The 18,991-nt window shown below is 42.3% G+C and overlaps 1 protein-coding gene across 1 annotated transcript; it reads left to right on the forward strand.

Annotated features, from left to right (window-relative positions):
• Window positions 1-991: 991 nt before the first annotated feature.
• Window positions 992-13,612, forward strand: LOC110495820 (SLIT and NTRK-like protein 6). Its single transcript, XM_021571277.2, has 2 exons — window positions 992-1,480; window positions 10,095-13,612. The coding sequence occupies exons 1-2, from the start codon at window positions 1,389-1,391 to the stop codon at window positions 12,625-12,627; spliced, it is 2,625 nt and encodes an 874-aa protein (XP_021426952.2). The 5' UTR covers window positions 992-1,388; the 3' UTR covers window positions 12,628-13,612.
• The last annotated feature ends 5,379 nt before the right edge of the window (window positions 13,613-18,991 follow it).

Raw genomic sequence — 18,991 nt, forward strand, 5'->3', positions numbered from 1 at the left:
GAAAATCCAACCATTGATCTTTCACATTGGATGAAGTATGCACAGGGTTCAATCTGTTTGTATGTATAGGCCATTGTATCATAGACTGTGTACGGACAGTCGTTATAAGGATGATTCCTTAGCTGCCTTAGCTTCAGACCTTCACACATAACTTCCATTGCATGAGGCCTCAGTGAGTGACAGGTAGAATTGTAATGGAAAGAATATATAAAGATATATATATTATTGGTTATTTACATTCTATGTGCTTTCAGGATGAGAAGACATTGTCAATGGGGGTGTCCTAAACATGTTTACATTGCATTATTCATTATTCACGACAACTGTCAAACATGTCAACTGTCTTTAATATCTAGAGGGTGAAAACATATTCATTGTCTCCTTTTATTTTGAGCATGAATAAAATATGATGTGTTGAACACCTAGCCTGGCGCTAGCTTCCCTGATAGGAACTGTAAAAAGCCAGCCAAGGTGAGGGTTTATTTTACTGTAAAACAAAGAGTTTATGAGACCAGGAAACATATGTAAACACCTTTACAAGGTAATCCCTAAGCAGTAAACCTTCCTTGTAGTTCACTTGAAATATTAGGATTCATGCTCACCACACACACACACACACACACACACACACACACACACCATTGAAATACTTCAGAATCTGCCATTTCTGACAGTTGCATGACCAAAAGTGATATTCACTCTGATCAAGGTTCTCAGGAAAGATGTCTATTTCCCCAAAACAGTAATAGTCACACAAACAAAAACAGAAATGAAACAGATCAATAAATTACATTACAAATCCAGATGAATCTCTAATGAATCTATATATACATTCGAAATAATTATATTATATCAACACTTGTACGGCTACTGAGGGCAACCTGACTTTCAGAACCAGATACTGATCTGCCAAACGCGCTCCACAACGCCACTCAATGCCATAAAAGTCCGTGAGTCTCGGGGGGAGGAGCCCAGAACCAATACAATACTTCGGAGCTTTCCGTGGCTCAAAAGCATGTAAATTATAAGGAACTATGCGAAGGGTCAGTATACCAAATAGACTCTGCAGTTACACTCACACTTTAGGGGCTGGTAACTAAGCGCGCAAGAAGTTAACAGAGAGGACTGACCAGGGAGACTAATAAGGATCTACATTAATTAATTACAGATAAAGTGGAAAGGCCAACACATCCCAAAATTGCCTCGGACTAGGCTCGTGTCGGGTGGAACACTTTGCAATATCATGGAAATATCGGATTTGTAAATGCCGACAGTCTTCTACAAAAACAAGAGGGTACAAAAGTAAACGTTAGTTACACCGGTATGCCTAGTCTATTCTCTAAAGAAGATGCTGTGACGTTTAATTAAACAGTTTGAGGGCACTTTTGATGCCTCGCATCCTTACGTCTCCACATGGATCAACCTCTCTACCCCAAGCATCCTTTGGATTAGCCACAGTCTTTCTCACTCTGCACAACGGGTAAGTAGCCTATCATATCATCCAGACAAGAAGTCTCACAACTGTTATAAATTCGTTACTTTCTCGAATTAGTTTGTTGACAATCTTTCTTTAGACTGATAGGACATACAGTCACTTGAACTTCCTGCGTCTATCTTGTGTGGTATCCAGGTGTCCGTTCGATATGTCGAGGCTTGTTCGGACTAGCTGGAGCTGAGGCTGGGAGCTCGCTTTCCTCCAAATAACCAACAAACATATCGATGTTATTATATTTGTATCATAACGTCCGGTGTGTTCTGGCCAATGCTTTGTGTTTTTAGAGATTGCAGTTGGCAAGACAACTTAAAAATTGTTATCCTCCATTTGCAAATTGAATTGTCTGATTCAATACGTCTTTAGTTTGTGAGGGCAGTTGAATTACTCGAAATAAATCTGCTAAAGTAACGTTACACCTGGGTCGACAGACAGGTTCAGGTATTTTACGCGCACCTGGCGCACCGCCATGCATTACATTCAGCCACACGTACTGCACATCTCCAGCAACGCATTGATTTAGCCTACTACAATGAATCGTCCTTGGAACATGAGAATGATTCAGCATATGCTCACCTAAAATGTTTCCTAGCGATTTCCATTGGTAATAATAGCACAAACTAGTCTTACCATTTTACTTGACTCAAGATGTATTTATGCAGACGTTCTCATGTCAACATGTTTTGTGTGTAAATCAGTCAAGTTAGGCTACCACATAAATGGGGGGAATTTATAACATCAATCTAACATGGAAGGTACCTCCATGCAACCAGAATGCAATTACTCAGCTGTGCACTGTAACTGCAGCTGAAATATTGTTTGGTAATGTATAAAATACGCAGGCCTAGGTTTTAAATTAGCTACATTGTAGACATATGTGTAGAAGAAGATAATACATTGGGGAAAAAATAGAACAGAATGGAATATTACTATGGATTCCATTTAAGTGCACGGTCTTTGAGCTAAAGTATGACCAAGTTGAGTTGGTCATCACATTTATGCACTCACTGTGCCTTGAAATCTAGCTTAAAACATGAAGAACGTGGTTACAATATATGGTTATTGTGCTACATTGTATTCCTGCTCTGGTAGGATCATGTAAATTCCCATTTGGACTAATCACCCGTGAACACCCACTAACTGTATTCCTGGTTAGGCAAGTCATTGAGTATTAAATAATGGAGGTGCAAATCAAGGCACATCCACAACATTGTTTAGTTGTCATATTTCAGAACAGGGGTATTTTTAATGCTTACATGATGGTTCCCAGACAGTAGAGTTTGTCCTTTTCCCCCCCAAGAACAGGAAACAAACACACACACACACACACACATTTAAACCTTATGAAATAGTTGCAATGGAACAGAGAGTGAGTGACCTTTCGTCTGTCTTGAGTGGGCGAATGTAATTATCATCCTTGGACTGTGGGACTGAGGACCATGGTGACGTCTCTATAGATGTATTTGGGAGTAGTGGTTTCCCTGTAGGGCAAGCACATCACTTCCAATACACTGGAATAGCGAACTGTCCTTCCATTAATTGGCCTGGGAATATTGTGCAGAGGTCCTCTACCGGGTTCATATTCGTGCACACAATACGGTGTGCAGAAGCTCCTAATTTGCTCTCATGGTTCTCAAGTTGAGTTGCTCTCTGCCTTGTCTCCCTTAGAGTCCTTCAGCCATGAGCGTAGCATCCGGTGTGCTGCAGTAACAACCTCTAGTCTAGCCTCCAATCTGCTGGCTAAGCTACTTCTGTGTAGAGACACTGTGGGCCTTATCTTTCAACACTATGTCTCCATAATATAACTAAATATGCAATTAGAGGTCATGTTGTCTTATGGTGAACATACACTGAGTTTACCAAACATTAGGAACACCTTCCTAATATAAAGTTGCACCCCCTTTTGCCTTTAAAACCACCTACATTCGTCGGGGCATGGACTCTACAAGGTGTCGAAAGCGTTCCACAGGGATGCTGGCCCGTGTTGACGCCAACGCTTGGCACCTACTACCATACCTGTTCAAAGGCACTTCAATCTTTTGTCTTGCCCATTCGACCCTCTGAATGGCACACATACGCAATCCAAGTATTAAAAGTAATTTAACCTGTCTCCTCCCCTTCATCTCCACTGATTTTGAAGTGGATTTAACAAGTGACATCAATAAGAGATCACCAACGGACCAGGTGAATCCAGGTTAAAGCTATGTCATGGAAAGAGCAGTTGTCCTTAATGCGTTGTCCACTCAGTGTGTATGCCAATACACAAATGCCAATACCATACACCATGCAGAAATACATAACAGCTCTTACAGTGCCTTGCGAAAGTATTCGGCCCCCTTGAACTTTGCGACCTTTTGCCACATTTCAGGCTTCAAACATAAAGATATAAAACTGTATTTTTTTGTGAAGAATCAACAACAAGTGGGACACAATCATGAAGTGGAACGACATTTATTGAATATTTCAAACTTTTTTAACAAATCAAAAACTGAAAAATTGGGCGTGCAAAATTATTCAGCCCCCTTAAGTTAATACTTTGTAGCGCCACCTTTTGCTGCGATTACAGCTGTAAGTCGCTTGGGGTATGTCTCTATCAGTTTTGCACATCGAGAGACTGAATTTTTTTCCCATTCCTCCTTGCAAAACAGCTCGAGCTCAGTGAGGTTGGATGGAGAGCATTTGTGAACAGCAGTTTTCAGTTCTTTCCACAGATTCTCAATTGGATTCAGGTCTGGACTTTGACTTGGCCATTCTAACACCTGGATATGTTTATTTTTGAACCATTCCATTGTAGATTTTGCTTTATGTTTTGGATCATTGTCTTGTTGGAAGACAAATCTCCATCCCAGTCTCAGGTCTTTTGCAGACTCCATCAGGTTTTCTTCCAGAATGGTCCTGTATTTGGCTCCATCCATCTTCCCATCAATTTTAACCATCTTCCCTGTCCCTGCTGAAGAAAAGGAGGCCCAAACCATGATGCTGCCACCACCATGTTTGACAGTGGGGATGGTGTGTTCAGTGTGATGAGCTGTGTTGCTTTTACGCCAAACATAACGTTTTGCATTGTTGCCAAAAAGTTACATTTTGGTTTCATCTGACCAGAGCACCTTCTTCCACATGTTTGGTATGTCTCCCAGGTGGCTTGTGGCAAACTTTAAACGACACTTTTTATGGATATCTTTAAGAAATGGCTTTCTTCTTGACACTCTTCCATAAAGGCCAGATTTGTGCAATATACGACTGATTGTTGTCCTATGGACAGAGTCTCCCACCTCAGCTGTAGATCTCTGCAGTTCATCCAGAGTGATCATGGGCCTCTTGGCTGCATCTCTGATCAGTCTTCTCCTTGTATGAGCTGAACGTTTAGATGGACGGCCAGGTCTTGGTAGATTTGCAGTGGTCTCATACTCCTTCCATTTCAATATTATCTCTTGCACAGTGCTCCTTGGGATGTTTAAAGCTTGGGAAATCCTTTTCTATTCAAATCCGGCTTTAAACTTCTTCACAACAGTATCTCGGACCTGCCTGGTGTGTTCCTTGTTCTTCATGATGCTCTCTGCGCTTTTAACGGACCTCTGAGACTATCACAGTGCAGGTGCATTTATACGGAGACTTGATTACACGCAGGTGGATTGTATTTATCATCATTAGTCATTTAGGTCAACATTGCCGGATTTGGATACTAAAATATTTCCCAAGGAGCACTGTGCAAGCGATAATATTGAAATGGAAGGAGTATCAGACCGCTGCAAATCTACCAAGACCTGGCCGTCCATCTAAACGTTCAGCTCATACAAGGAGAAGACTGATCAGAGATGCAGCCAAGAGGCCCATGATCACTCTGGATGAACTGCAGAGATCTACAGCTGAGGTGGGAGACTTTGTCCATAGGACAACAATCAGTCGTATATTGCACAAATCTGGCCTTTATGGAAGAGTGGCAAGAAGAAAGCCATTTCTTAAAGAAATCCATAAAAAGTGTTGTTTAAAGTTTGCCACAAGCCACCTGGGAGACACACCAAACACGTGGAAGAAGGTGCTCTGGTCAGATGAAACCAAAATTGAACTTTTTGGCAACAATGCAAAACGTTATGTTTGGCGTAAAAGCAACACAGCTGAACACACCATCCCCACTGTCAAACGTGGTGGCAGCATCATGGTTTGGGCCTGCTTTTCTTCAGCAGGGACAGGGAAGATGGTTAAAATTGATGGGAAGTTGGATGGAGCCAAATACAGGACCATTCTGGAAGAAAACCTGATGGAGTCTGCAAAAGACCTGAGACTGGGACGGAGATTTGTCTTCCAACAAGACAATGATCCAAAACATAAAGCAAAATCTACAATGGAATAGTTCAAAAATAAACATATCCAGGTGTTAGAATGGCCAAGTCAAAGTCCAGACCTGAATCCAATTGAGAATCTGTGGAAAGAACTGAAAACTGCTGTTCACAAATGCTCTCCATCCAACCTCACTGAGCTCGAGCTGTTTTGCAAGGAGGAATGGGAAAAAATTTCAGTCTCTCGATGTGCAAAACTGATAGAGACATACCCCAAGCGACTTACAGCTGTAATCGCAGCAAAGGGTGGCGCCACAAAGTATTAACTTAAGGGGGCTGAATAATTTTGCACGCCCAATTTTTCAGTTTTTGATTTGTTAAAAAAGTTTGAAATATCCAATAAATGTCGTTCCACTTCATGATTGTGTCCCACTTGTTGTTGATTCTTCACAAAACAATACAGTTTTATATCTTTATGTTTGAAGCCTGAAATGTGGCAAAAGGTCGCAAAGTTCAAGGGGGCCGAATACTTTCGCAAGGCACTGTACATATACTAACAGCACTTATCTATCCAGAGGGGCCATTTGAATCATGGTGTTGATTTGAAACTGGCAAGTTGGTGTACGTGACTTGAAAATGTCATTTTGTTTTGGGTTGGGTACAAGCATTCTAATCTTGGCTCGTGTAATGGATCTACACAGATTAAAAGGATACCAACGACTAGGCTACGTTAGGTCCTTTCAACATCACAGCATTTTGGATGATGCTTCTGTTGAAAACAAGATGTGTTTTTTTGAGACTTTTACTGTCACCACTTTGTGTGGTGAGGAGAAATAGTCACTTGCCAAAGTTATTTATCATGAGTCATTTAAAGTTGACTAGTTTTACAAGATCTCCCAGGTTTGGGCATGTCTGTGGTTTTGGTCATGCAGCTCAGTGATATTATGGAAGATTCTCTTCCTTTTACCTTAATGAATTGAGTAAAGACAACACTTAAACAAGTGATGAGCCTTCTATAACCCAATGACGGCTTCTGTCAGTGTTTGTGATATTCTCAAATGGCCTCATTCAAAGTCTCCTTTAAAACAGAATAATAATACATTTCTGGTCTAACTAGGGAGTAAGGGAGGGCTAATCATTTAGACCAGATTCTGCAGTGTTTTACATTACTGCAGAGCCAAGTGCCTTTATTGTGACAGTGATTCGCACATCTGTAGATATCTTTCTTGCAAAACATATTTAAAGTCACTTGGTACATCTGACTGATAATCCTTGTGAAAAACAATTGCACCAAATTAGTTAAACAGACCATTTGAAATGCACGCCTGCTAAATCGTCTTTACCAGGGGAGCTGGGTGCCCCCCTGTCGCGCTGCTATTATTAGCTGATCTCGCATATGCTCGCTATCAACGAGGAGGGGCCCACCAGCCGAGCGCAATGTGAAGATATGTGCTGCATTGTTTATTGAGGCAAGCCGTGTGCACGGTGGTGTTTAGTCGATCAGGCACCAATTATAGCTATCTCGTCGGGGGATCGTGTGTGTGTGTGTGTGTGTGTGTGTGTGTGCTGTAAGATTGACCGCCTGAGTGGAGCTGGGTTCGCAGCTGACGTGATGTAACATCATGGACGCCTGCTATCGCTCATCCGCTGTGTGTCCGTTATCAATGCTGTGGTGGGGCATCAGTGTTTGGTTGTATAATGGATGACATTGCTGTAGAAGACCACCTGCTCTGGAAGAAATGCCAAAATGTGGAATGTATTGGGTATATTTCTGTGAAAGTCAAAGCCTCTGTTGATAGTGATGAAGACACATCTTGGCCATTCCATTATTTAAAACTATGTAAAATACTGACGCCTTTCATATCCACCCATAATTATACAGTGAGTGGACAAAACAGTAGGAACACCTTCCTAATATTGAATTGCACACCCTTTTGCCCTCAGAACAGCCTCAATTCATTGGGGCATGGACTCTCCAAGGTATTGAAAGTGTTCCACAGGGATGCTGGCCCATGTTGACTCCAATGCTTCCCACAGTTGTGTCATGTTGGCTGGATATCCTTTGGGAGGTGGACCATTCTTGATACACACAGGAAACTGTTGAACGTGAAATACCAAGCAGCGCTGCAGTTCTTGACACTCAAACCGGTGCGCCTGGCACATACTACCATACTTGGTTCAAAGGCACTCCACAATCCATGCCTCAATTGTCTCAAGGCTTAAAAATCATTCTTTAACCCGTCTCCTCCCCTTCATCTACACTGATTGGAGTGGATTTAACAGGTGACATCAATAAGGGATCATAGCTTTCCCCTGGATTCACCGGGTCAGTCGGTCATGGAAAGAGCATGTTTTGTACACTTAGTGAATAGAATAGTAGTCTTGTTAGTGTTGCTGGTGGTGGTAGAAGTAACAGTAACAGTAGAAGTAGCAGTAGCGTTTGTATCCTGCGTCTGCAATGCTTAGAGGCAGAAAAGAGCAGCTATGTGAGATAATGTCATTCCCCTTTTACGGAGGATGAGTCAACAAGGCTATATCAGAGCAATGTAACCTGCTCTGCTCAGGCAGAGGAGAAGTATTAGGAGCATCGGTCACAGCAAATCAATTGAAATGGACAAAAAGTCATCTCAAACGGCATTATCTGAAATGATCTGAAAGCTATGACTTAATAACAGGGTTGATATACTACATTGTGAACATTCACATTTGAGTCATTTAGCAGACACTCTTATCTACAGCGACGTGCCTTGTTCAAGGACACGTCGGCAGATATTTCACCTAGTCAGCTGCAGGGATTCGAACCAGTAACCTTAAGGTTACTGGCCCAACGTCCTTAACCACTAAGCTTACCTGCCGCGGTTATGTTAATACACCATCAGTGATGCAGGATGAGGGTGCGATGGAACCATCAAGAAGGATCCCCCATTTTGGCGCGAGCACTCTGCCCAACAGATTGCACTTGAGAGCAATATGAAGCACACAGAGCAAACAGTGTGAATGATCTATTTGTCTGGCGATATATGGACCAGGTTCATTGTGTATATTACAAGGGCCGCAGGGGACGTTTTATTTCCGAGGTTTCTCGCTCTTTTTCTTTCGTTCAGAATGCACCGTTTTCCCAGTAATTGTTTTATGACCGCTTACTAGCACAGTAACTGCTTGGTGATGAGTTGGCCTTTGCTTACGTGCATGAGAAGGCATTATAAGGCTTCACTGGCCTCCAATGGCTCTGTGTAGTCGCTTCGCCACAAGCTACACACATTTGATTCTGAAAATAGATGTGGGGCTGTTTTTTCCACTATCCTCACCCTGTTGTCATCCATTGTATAATACACCCAGTCACCTTTCAATAGTATATATTTTCATTTTTTATTGTGTTTTTATTTTGAACTCTACCCCCCCCCACCCACCCACCCACATAAAGCATTTAGTGATAAAGCATTCAGTCTTTGATCAGTGTACTTTTTTTCTTCCACCAATGCAGTGCAGAGCTGTCATCCAACAGTGAGGCCTGTCATACCGCACAATACACCCAACCTACAGTATCAAGCTAGTTCGGTATCTAGGGAGAATCAATGAAAGAGCACCGCTTCGTGTGATGATCACACATTGCTGTGTGAGAGATTTTGAAGAAGAAAATTGCATGGGTGAGAAAATACATGTTTGCTCATTTGAGGGTGAAAAAAATTATTTTATTGACGCTTCCTGTTCTTTAGTTAAAAACATGGGTCAAATCCATTCTAGGCCATGCCCAAGTGTATTATTTAAACAGATGAAGTTTTCTACAGTACCTTGTATATGAGGTATTGTGGCCATGTACACAACATTCCAATGTTCTCTAGGCCATGCATGTTTAAAGAATATGAATTCCTCACATTGCTTCCAAGTTAACTGTATGCTCCCTTCATGCATTTGATACATTAATAAAGGCAATTGTATTTTATTGCATTCAATGCATAATTTATTTTGAAGTTCATTGTGTATTCAGTTTCAAGTTAATTTCTATACTGTGAGAATTGCATTGACCTTATAATCCAGGATTAAAAGTGTATGCACAGTTCAGAAGGAATGGGTGAATGTATTTCTATAATTGGTGACCATGCTTTATTGTCTGTCTGAAGGGACTGATAATCTAATCAAAGTAAAGAGACTTATGGAAAAAATATTTAAACAAATACTTGTGATTATTGATTCCATTACATTTTGGTAACATCTCCCTCCCTCCCTCCCTCCCTCCCCCCTCCCTCCCTCCCTCCCTCCCTCCCTCCCTCCCTCCCTCCCTCCCTCCCTCCCTCCCTCCCTCCCTCCCTCTTTCTGTGTTGCAGATTCAACGGACAGAAAATGCTACCCTGCATCGTTTTCCTTTGCTCATTTTTCACTGCTGCGTGTTTCCAAGACATCCAGCCCTCCAAGGCATTTCTGGCTGAATCCTGTGACTCATTGTGTACTTGTGAAGAAAAAGATGGCATCCTGTATCTTAACTGTGAGGAGAGAAATATCAGCAAGATCTCCCAAATCAAAGTGCCATCAGCTCTACCTTTCCACCTAAATCTGTACAAAAATGACTTGGTGGAGTTGCAGGCAGAAGACTTGGAACATTTAAAGAATGCCGTTTCACTTCATCTCGGGGCTAATAGCATACAAGAGCTTGAACCTGGCGTCTTTAGTGCACTGGGCTCCTTGAAGAAGCTCCACATCAACAGTAATTTCCTGGTCATGTTGAAGGAAGACACTTTTCACGGCTTGGTAAATTTGGAGTTTCTCCAGGCGGACACAAACTTCATCCGCGTGGTTGAGCCGGGGGCATTCAGCAAACTCATCCGCCTCAAAGTTCTGATCCTCAACGACAATGCCATCGAGTTTCTTCCCAGCAATATTTTCCGGTTTGTTCCACTCACCCACTTGGACCTGCGGGGGAACCAGTTACAGACCCTGCCGTACGTTGGCTTCCTGGAGCACATTGGGCGGATCATGGAGCTTCTTCTGGAGGACAACGACTGGATGTGCGATTGTGAGATCCTTCACCTGAAGATCTGGATGGAGAACATGCGGGCCCAGTCGGCCATTGGGGAGGTGGTCTGCAGCAGCCCCCAACACCTCAGGGGCACCATCCTGGCCAAAATCAAACGGGATGTTCTCTGCCCTTCTCATGCCGATATCAACTTAGAGGAGCCTTCCAAGTCACTGGACATGGTGGTCACTCCGTCTTCCAAAGTGGTAGAGATTCCGAAGTTGGAGGCCGCCAAGGACGACGCAAAGGTTCCGACACCTGCTTATGTTCCAGGGAGTCCTTGTGTGGAGCACTGTTCTTGTCACAATCACCCGGTGGCTGGGTTTTTAATGCATTGTCAGGACAGAGGAATTCAACGGATTTCAGATATTGGAATACTTGAGCAAAGCCCCACCAAGCTGGTGCTTACAGGAAATATGATTCAGAGACTGTTGAAATATGACTTTGTCACATATGACAGTTTGGAGTTATTGAATTTAGCCAACAATCGAATCGATTACGTTGACAATGAAACTTTTCTCAGCTTAAGCAATTTGAAAAAACTTTATCTCAACGGCAACAGAATTGAAACCCTTTCCGCGACCATGTTCATTGGACTCCACAACCTTGAATACCTATATTTGGAATATAACATTATCAAAGAAATTGTTCCAGGAGCTTTTAATCCTTTGTCTAATCTCAAACTCTTGTCTTTGAATAACAATCTGCTGACTAGTCTCCCATTGCAGATATTTCGCAATGTGCCCCTCACCAAACTGAACCTGAGAAAAAATCTGCTCGTGCACCTGCCTGTTAGCAACGTGCTGGACCAGCTTGACTCTTTAGAGCAGATTTATTTAGAGGACAACCCCTGGGACTGCAGCTGTGACTTAGTCAGTCTCAAACAGTGGGTTGAGAAGCTGAGGAAGGACACAGTCATAGGTTCCATTTTGTGTCACACACCGAGAAAAGTGGCGAAGGCTGAGCTGAGAGCCCTCAGAAATGAGTTGCTGTGCCCCGGCCTAGTGACCTACTCCTTGCCCACGGACGAGGACGAGAGCGTGACAACCACAGTGGCGACTGACGGCGCTAGGAGCGGTTTCTTCAGCTCCATCACAGACTCAGTTCCACTCTCCGTTCTGATCCTTAGCTTGCTCGTCATCTTCCTCATGGTCATCTTCTGTTCGGCGGGGATCGTGGTTTTCCTAGTGCACAGACGGCGAAGGAGGGTGAAGAAGAAACAGGCGGAGGAGCAGCCGCGGGAGAGCAGCAGCCCCATCCACCTGCAATACAGCATGTACGGCCAGAAAACCACCCACCACACACTGGCGCAGAGGACCGGAAGCACCGTATACGACGAGCGCTCACACAGCCCCATCGTCCAGATCTGCCGCAACCCCACCTACTGCACTCAGCATAAAGAATATGAGACCGACCTCAATGAACTGGACGAACCAAAGCACATCTGTCGTAGCATCATGGAGACAGAGAATACCTCCCCTCTCACAGGCTCTAATTTGAAGTTCAGAGCTGTGACGTCAGACTGCCCAACTGAGTTCGTAACACTCGGAGATGCGAGCTCCCTCTATAAAAACATACTAGAGAGGGAGAGGGTTAGGGAGCTGCAGCAGCTCGGAATTACTGAATACCTCAGGAAAAACATGTCCCAGCTGCAACCAACGGTAGAAGTGCCAGTCCCAGGATCAGGACACCACGAGGAACTGAAATTAATGGAGACTATTATGTTGTCGAGACCGCGGAAGGTCATGGTGGAACAAACTAAAAATGAGTACTTTGAACTCAAAGCTAACCTACACACCGAGCCAGATTATTTGGAGGTTCTGGAGCATCAAACTGCATTTAACTGATATAATAATACAATTAATGGTTTTATATTCAACTCGAGAAGTGCCTTGTCCAAAACTGCCATCTTATATTTTCACAGTCTAAGACCTACAGTACATATCCCACAGCGGTCTTGGACACACAAGTAATTTGTAGCACAGAATGTACTGTATAATTATCTATTTTTTAGTTATTTTGTTTTCCTATAGATAGACCGCACTTGAAGTTGCTGATATAACAGATATCTTGCCCAAATGTAATTATCGGCAAGGCAAATAGGTACTGCGGGGGTAAGTTTTTGTTACCAGTTCAGCTTAGATCTTTGGCAGGCCTCAATGTTTTGCATCAACTCTGTCAGGCTGTTTCAATCATATGCCATAATCAGCATGCTCAATGTGCCGTAGACTCAACAAAATGCCAACATGTATTCTGGGTCGCAATGATGGAGTGCACATTAGTCCTGTCGTTCATTAGATTTACCCCTTGCATTATTTCAATACCACATTTTGTATTCCAACCAGTGGAACATAGCACTTAAAAGTCCCAGTACATATATACATCATATCTTGTATCTGTAAAGAAAAAAATGCATTGCACTAATCAAATGCCATTTAAAAGATGGATCATGACAATCAACTTACTGTTCCAACAACCGTTTCTGTTTATCGTTGTTCCTTTCTTGCTACTGAAGGGGACACAACTACTGATGTGTATAAGAACCTTTTGTTTGAGTGTAATTTTTACAAATCAAAACCGACCAGTTTCTCTCAGCATGATAAATGTTCAGGATATATGTGTTCACTTTATTATTCTGATTGAGTAAGCAACCCCGTTCAACTCTGAAAATGTTTCACGTCAACTTTATTTTTTACCAATGTAGATGAAATTATTTATTCTGTAAATGTTGTATTATATGTCACACATTCTATGTTATTTTGTGCCTTCGGTGTTGTGCAGGTGAAAATGTATTAAATGTAAATAAAGAATTGCAATACTGCAAACTTTGAACAATCAAGATTCAGTTCAATAGACAGACACGCTCTTCAGTCCTCTAAACAGATTGCGTGCAGGTATATTCCAGAGCCTGTTGCAAAAAAAATGACTTTCTGACTTTCTGTCATTATCAGTTGAGCATAAAAGTGACCAAACATCTAATATTATAGCACATTGCATGCTCAACAGGGGCGTGGGTGAAATCATGATGCTATCCTGCACAGAGGGCACTTAAGATAGTAATGACATTACATTGTTATTCACACTCTTATGCATGTCCTCAATGCTGCTGCATGTTTTGTATTCCTCCCATGGACTTACAGTACAGCACAGCACAGCATTGTATACCATCTGTGTGCTTGTTTGAATAAATCAATCTCATAGGTAGGTACATCCCGGTCATTTTACAAGAAGTAGAAATTAAAATGAATTGCTATATACAGTGGGGCAAAAAAGTCTTTAGTCAGCCACCAATTGTGCAAGTTCTCCCACGTAAAAAGATGAGAGGCCTGTAATTTTCATCATAGGTACACTTCAACTATGACGGACAAAATGAGAAAGAAAAATCCAGAAAATCACATTGTAGGATTTTTTATGAATTTATTTGCAAATTATGGTGGAAAATAAGTATTTGGTCACCTACAAACAAGCAAGATTTCTGGCTCTCACAGACTTGTAACTTCGTCTTTAAGAGGCTCCTCTGTCCTCCACTCGTTACCTGTATTAATGGCACCTGTTTGAACTAGTTATCAGTGTAAAAGTATCAGTATAAAGTCCACAACCTCAAACAGTCCCACTCCAAACTCCACAATGGCCAAGACCAAAGAGCTGTCAAAGGACACCAGAAACAAAATTGTAGACCTGCACCAGGCTGGGAAGACTGAATCTGCAATAGGTAAGCAGCTTGGTTTGAAGAAATCAACTGTGGGTGCAATTATTAGGAAATGGAAAACATACAAGACCACTGATAATCTCCCTCGATCTGGGGCTCCACGCAAGATCTCACCCCGTGGGGTCAAAATTATCACAAGAACGGTGAGCAAAAATCCCAGAACCACGCAGGGGGACCTAGTGAACGACCTGCAGAGAGCTGGGACCAAAGTAAACATCAGTAACACACTACGCCGCCAGGGACTCAAATCCTGCAGTGCCAGACGTGTCCCCCTGCTTAAGCCAGTACATGTCCAGGCCCGTCTGAAGTTTGCTAGAGAGCATTTGGATGATCCAGAAGAAGATTGGGAGAATGTCATATGGTCAGATGAAACCAAAATATAACTTTTTGGTAAAAACTCAACTCGTCGTGTTTGGAGGACAAAGAATGCTGAGTTGCATCCAAAGAACACCATACCTACTGTGAAGCATAGGGTGGAAACATCATGCTTTGGGGCTGTTATTCTGCAAAGGGACCAGGAAGACTGATCCGTGTAAAGGAAAGAATGAATGGGGCCATGTATCGTGAGATTTTGAGTGAAAACCTCCTTCCATCAGCAAGGGCATTGAAGATGAAACGTGGCTGGGTCTTTCAGCATGACAATGATCCCAAACACACCGCCCAGGCAACGAAGGAGTGGCTTCATAAGAAGCATTTCAAGGTCCTGGAGTGGCCTAGCCAGTCTCCAGATCTCAACCCCATAGAAAATCTTTGGAGGGAGTTGAATGTCCGTGTTGCCCAGCAACAGCCCCAAAACATCACTGCTCTAGAGGAGATCTGCATGGAGGAATGGGCCAAAATACCAGCAACAGTGTGTGAAAACCTTGTGAAGACTTACAGAAAATGTTTGACCTCTGTCATTGCCAACAAAGGGTATATAACAAAGTATTGAGATAAACTTTTGTTATTGACCAAATACTTATTTTCCACCATAATTTGCAAATAAATTCATTAAAAATCCTACAATGTGATTTTATGGATTTTTTTTTCTCATAGTTGAAGTGTACCTATGATGAAAATTACAGGCCTCATCGTTTTAAGTGGGAGAACTTGCACAATTGGTGGCTGACTAAATACTTTTTTGCCCCACTATATATCCACACAGACGCAAACACCGAAAATCTCTTTAGTGTCAAATTCGTGCTCAAGCCTGGCTTCCCCAGTCACTCCCTCATTGCCCAATATGGCATGTCAAGTCTTTCCAGTTCTCTGCCATGCAAACACAAGATTTCCCCCTTGCATTATTGGACCCCCTTCGGAGATTGCTTATCCACAGTGCTTAATTACTGCACAACAATGGGGTATAGCAAATTCCCTCTGCACTGCTCCACACGACTTCCATTTCCATCCTAGCTGGTGATTTAGTAGGCTGTTCCGGTGCTTCCATTACACATCATAATTGGTAGAACTAAAACTGCTCACACGGCCCCCCTCTGTGAACTGGGGTTGGAATACGGACAGAGTGGTAAGGCTTGGGATTTTCTCCTTTGAGAATTAAGGGAAATGTGCTCCGGTAGGTCGTTCTCTGTGACGTTTACCAAAGTGCAAAACAATGTTCACTTTGAAGGGAAATATTTTCAGTATTTTGTGCTCGTGAAACCGTCGTGGATGCTAATATTTCAGCAACGGAAGTCGAAGTCAGAGGTCGAAGTGGCTCAACAGTGTGCCGATAGGGGATTTGAAAAAGTGTATTTTATGTCAACATTGGAGTAGAGATAAAATATGTATGCAGTGATTGTCTAACTGGCTCCACCTTCAGTCTATATGAAATGAATCCAGCCCGATGCCTATTATGGATGACTAAGCATGAAGGAGCTAACAATGGAACATTCTAAACGTGTGCAGCAGGTACAGTATATTATTTCCAGATGCTACATTTTGGTGCAAACCAGCATGTACAGTGGACATTCCCAGCCCTACTCTTTTTCACACTATATTATACATGGAATACAAAACCACAATGACTTACTCCTGTGTGGTGAAAAATGACACCTAAAGCACATATTTCATGGGAGGAGACCACGGCACATGGAATGTCACAGTCATGTTTACATGGTAGTTGAAACTTCAGCTACTGTCGTGCCGACAGTTCCGTCTTTGGAGGACGTCACAAAATATACATACTATAGGCACTGACAGCCTGAACTGCAAGAAAAGCTGGCATTCATTTTGGAACACACACCAGACATACTGTAAAAATCAATCTTACATTACATTTATTTTCATCGAGAAATAAACTATTGTTCCCCGGTGTCAGAGTAACTACATAAAAGTATCAGTGCTGAATATCTTACCCCTTAGCCCCCTCTCCTTTCTACTCAAAGGTACATTTTATTTCAGTAATAGACCTACTTGAACAGCTAGCCAAAGTCAATCATATGAGCCATAGATAGATTGGGATGTGAAATTGCCAACCCATTTGCTAATAGCAACTTTTCAGATAATCCACAGTGGATCTCTGGACATTAGACTTTGTAAATTAAGTAATGCCCACTGGCTAATATCTTGTATTTACCATTTTGTATTACAGAATGCCCTCTGCTCTGCAGTTTTGAGCAGTACACTGGTGCCTATAGTTCCACTACGACCCAGCTGACAGTTACAGTATTTGTACGGTATCACTGCTCTCAGTGGTGTAGAGAAGCTAGACTCATGACCCCAAATGTAACTGTGAATTATGAATATTTCGTCTTTTGGTTTGGACAAGAGCACTCTACCAGAAATGGTCTGGTTGGTTTATGTAAACCTTTGAAACGAAGTCACCAGGGTCACTGCTGTTTATATACTCCTACTTAACAAAGTTAGCAGAACATCAACGTTTCACATCCAGTCACAAAACAGACAACTGAATTTGAACCCCGGTAATATAAGTGTATATACGGCCAATTTAGAGGTTCGTTTGTCGGTGATGTCACCTCATTATTTGTAGAACGCTCCGACCTTGCACCGCAGTAAACATACTGAAAAAGCTCTTTTTAGCCACTCCAAAGCGTCAGTCGATACGATACACTTTTTATGCTTGAATTCGTCCATTGAAGTGAATTCCACCGAGGTTTCATTAGAACACATGATTGATTTTCATCTTGCCCATGAATAGTTCAGGCTATCAACAGCCCCTTATACAGTAAGCTAATGAATCCATAGCCTTTAGTGAAGCCAAATGCATACACGCATTCAACTTGTAACGTATGCCGCCACAGGGAACCTTCATCAATATATAATGATAACCTTCACATGGGTTCTTTAACCTAGAGGAGTAGCTAACATTAGCTCGATATGGATTCGTTTACACACAGCAGAAATCCATAGAAATGTTGGAAATATTCATAGAAAACTATTTTCAGTACCCCCCCCCCCCCCCCACACACACACACACACACATACACACATACCCTGCATCTGTACAACATTAATATACTTAGAGAAGCCCCCGCAGCTACTGATATGGCTGAAACAATGCACACGTATCACATATTGTCTTGTTAACCTGAGGTTCATAGATCACAGCCTTCCATGCGCAAAGCTTCCATGACCCACATGAAACATCTCTCTCCACATTGTAAACTGTGAAAGAAAAACTCATACGTTAACAATTATCCGTCCGTAAGGACAGGCTCTAGTGTTCGGCCTTGCGCATGCTACAATGTTCTACATGTTCAACTTAATGTGCATTCGTGTACGACATGCCTGCCCACGAGGAGACAGAAGTCACATTGCTGAAGACAACACCCTTGCCCTCTGCTTCGAAACGAGACATTGCTCATAAGATGATCAAACAGTGAAACTATGACGTTACCCACAGTGTTTCTAATATTACAAGAGTAATGATCCACTTAGACGAGGTCTGGATTTGGATTATTTTTCAAATGATCACTGATGCTCTTTCGCGGCTGAGACTGGAGAGTGTACAGCACCCGTTCTTATACGCAACCGATGATGCAATTAAATGTTTAATGGTTTGCCAACATATTACTTACTATCTGTGCTTGCTTGTGCTTCCCAGCTGTCTAATTCGTCTCATTCACAAGCCGCAGTCACACACAGCACAAAGAGATGGCTTGCAGCTCTCTCTCTCTCTCTCTCTCTCTCTCTCTCTCTCTCTCTCATGCTTTGTTCTTTCTGTTTTTGGGGGTGTGGATGTTGAGGCTTTCTGTATGGGGAATGCTCATTGCTCTGCAGCAATCTTCTGCTGAACATGCCTTAGATCTTGTCTGTGTTTCATCGCTTTTGAGGAGTCCGTCTTTTTCGATATTTTCAATAGTATTTGACTTGCAGCAACCTGAAGCAGGATTGTACATATATATATCTTCTCTTTTGAAACAGCTAACCCAGATACATGTATGTAGTTTGTAGATGTAGAGTATTGAATGTATTGTTCGTTTTGAGCATTGCTTTCGTGTAAACCTATGCAAAAGCTAAAGGTTGAAGTCATTAGAGTAATATCTGACCTTCAACAATATCAT

This window comes from Oncorhynchus mykiss, chromosome 18 (genome assembly GCF_013265735.2).
Source record: "Oncorhynchus mykiss isolate Arlee chromosome 18, USDA_OmykA_1.1, whole genome shotgun sequence".
Lineage (NCBI taxonomy): Eukaryota > Metazoa > Chordata > Actinopteri > Salmoniformes > Salmonidae > Oncorhynchus > Oncorhynchus mykiss.

What these genes read in the sequence shown, in the direction of transcription:
- LOC110495820 (XM_021571277.2), top strand. Translation starts at nt 1,389, where the DNA reads ATGCCTCGCATCCTTACGTCTCCACATGGATCAACCTCTCTACCCCAA. An exon ending in TTTCTCACTCTGCACAACGG is followed by an intron (nt 1,481 to 10,094) that starts GTAAGTAGCCTA and finishes TCTGTGTTGCAG; the next exon opens with ATTCAACGGACAGAAAATGC.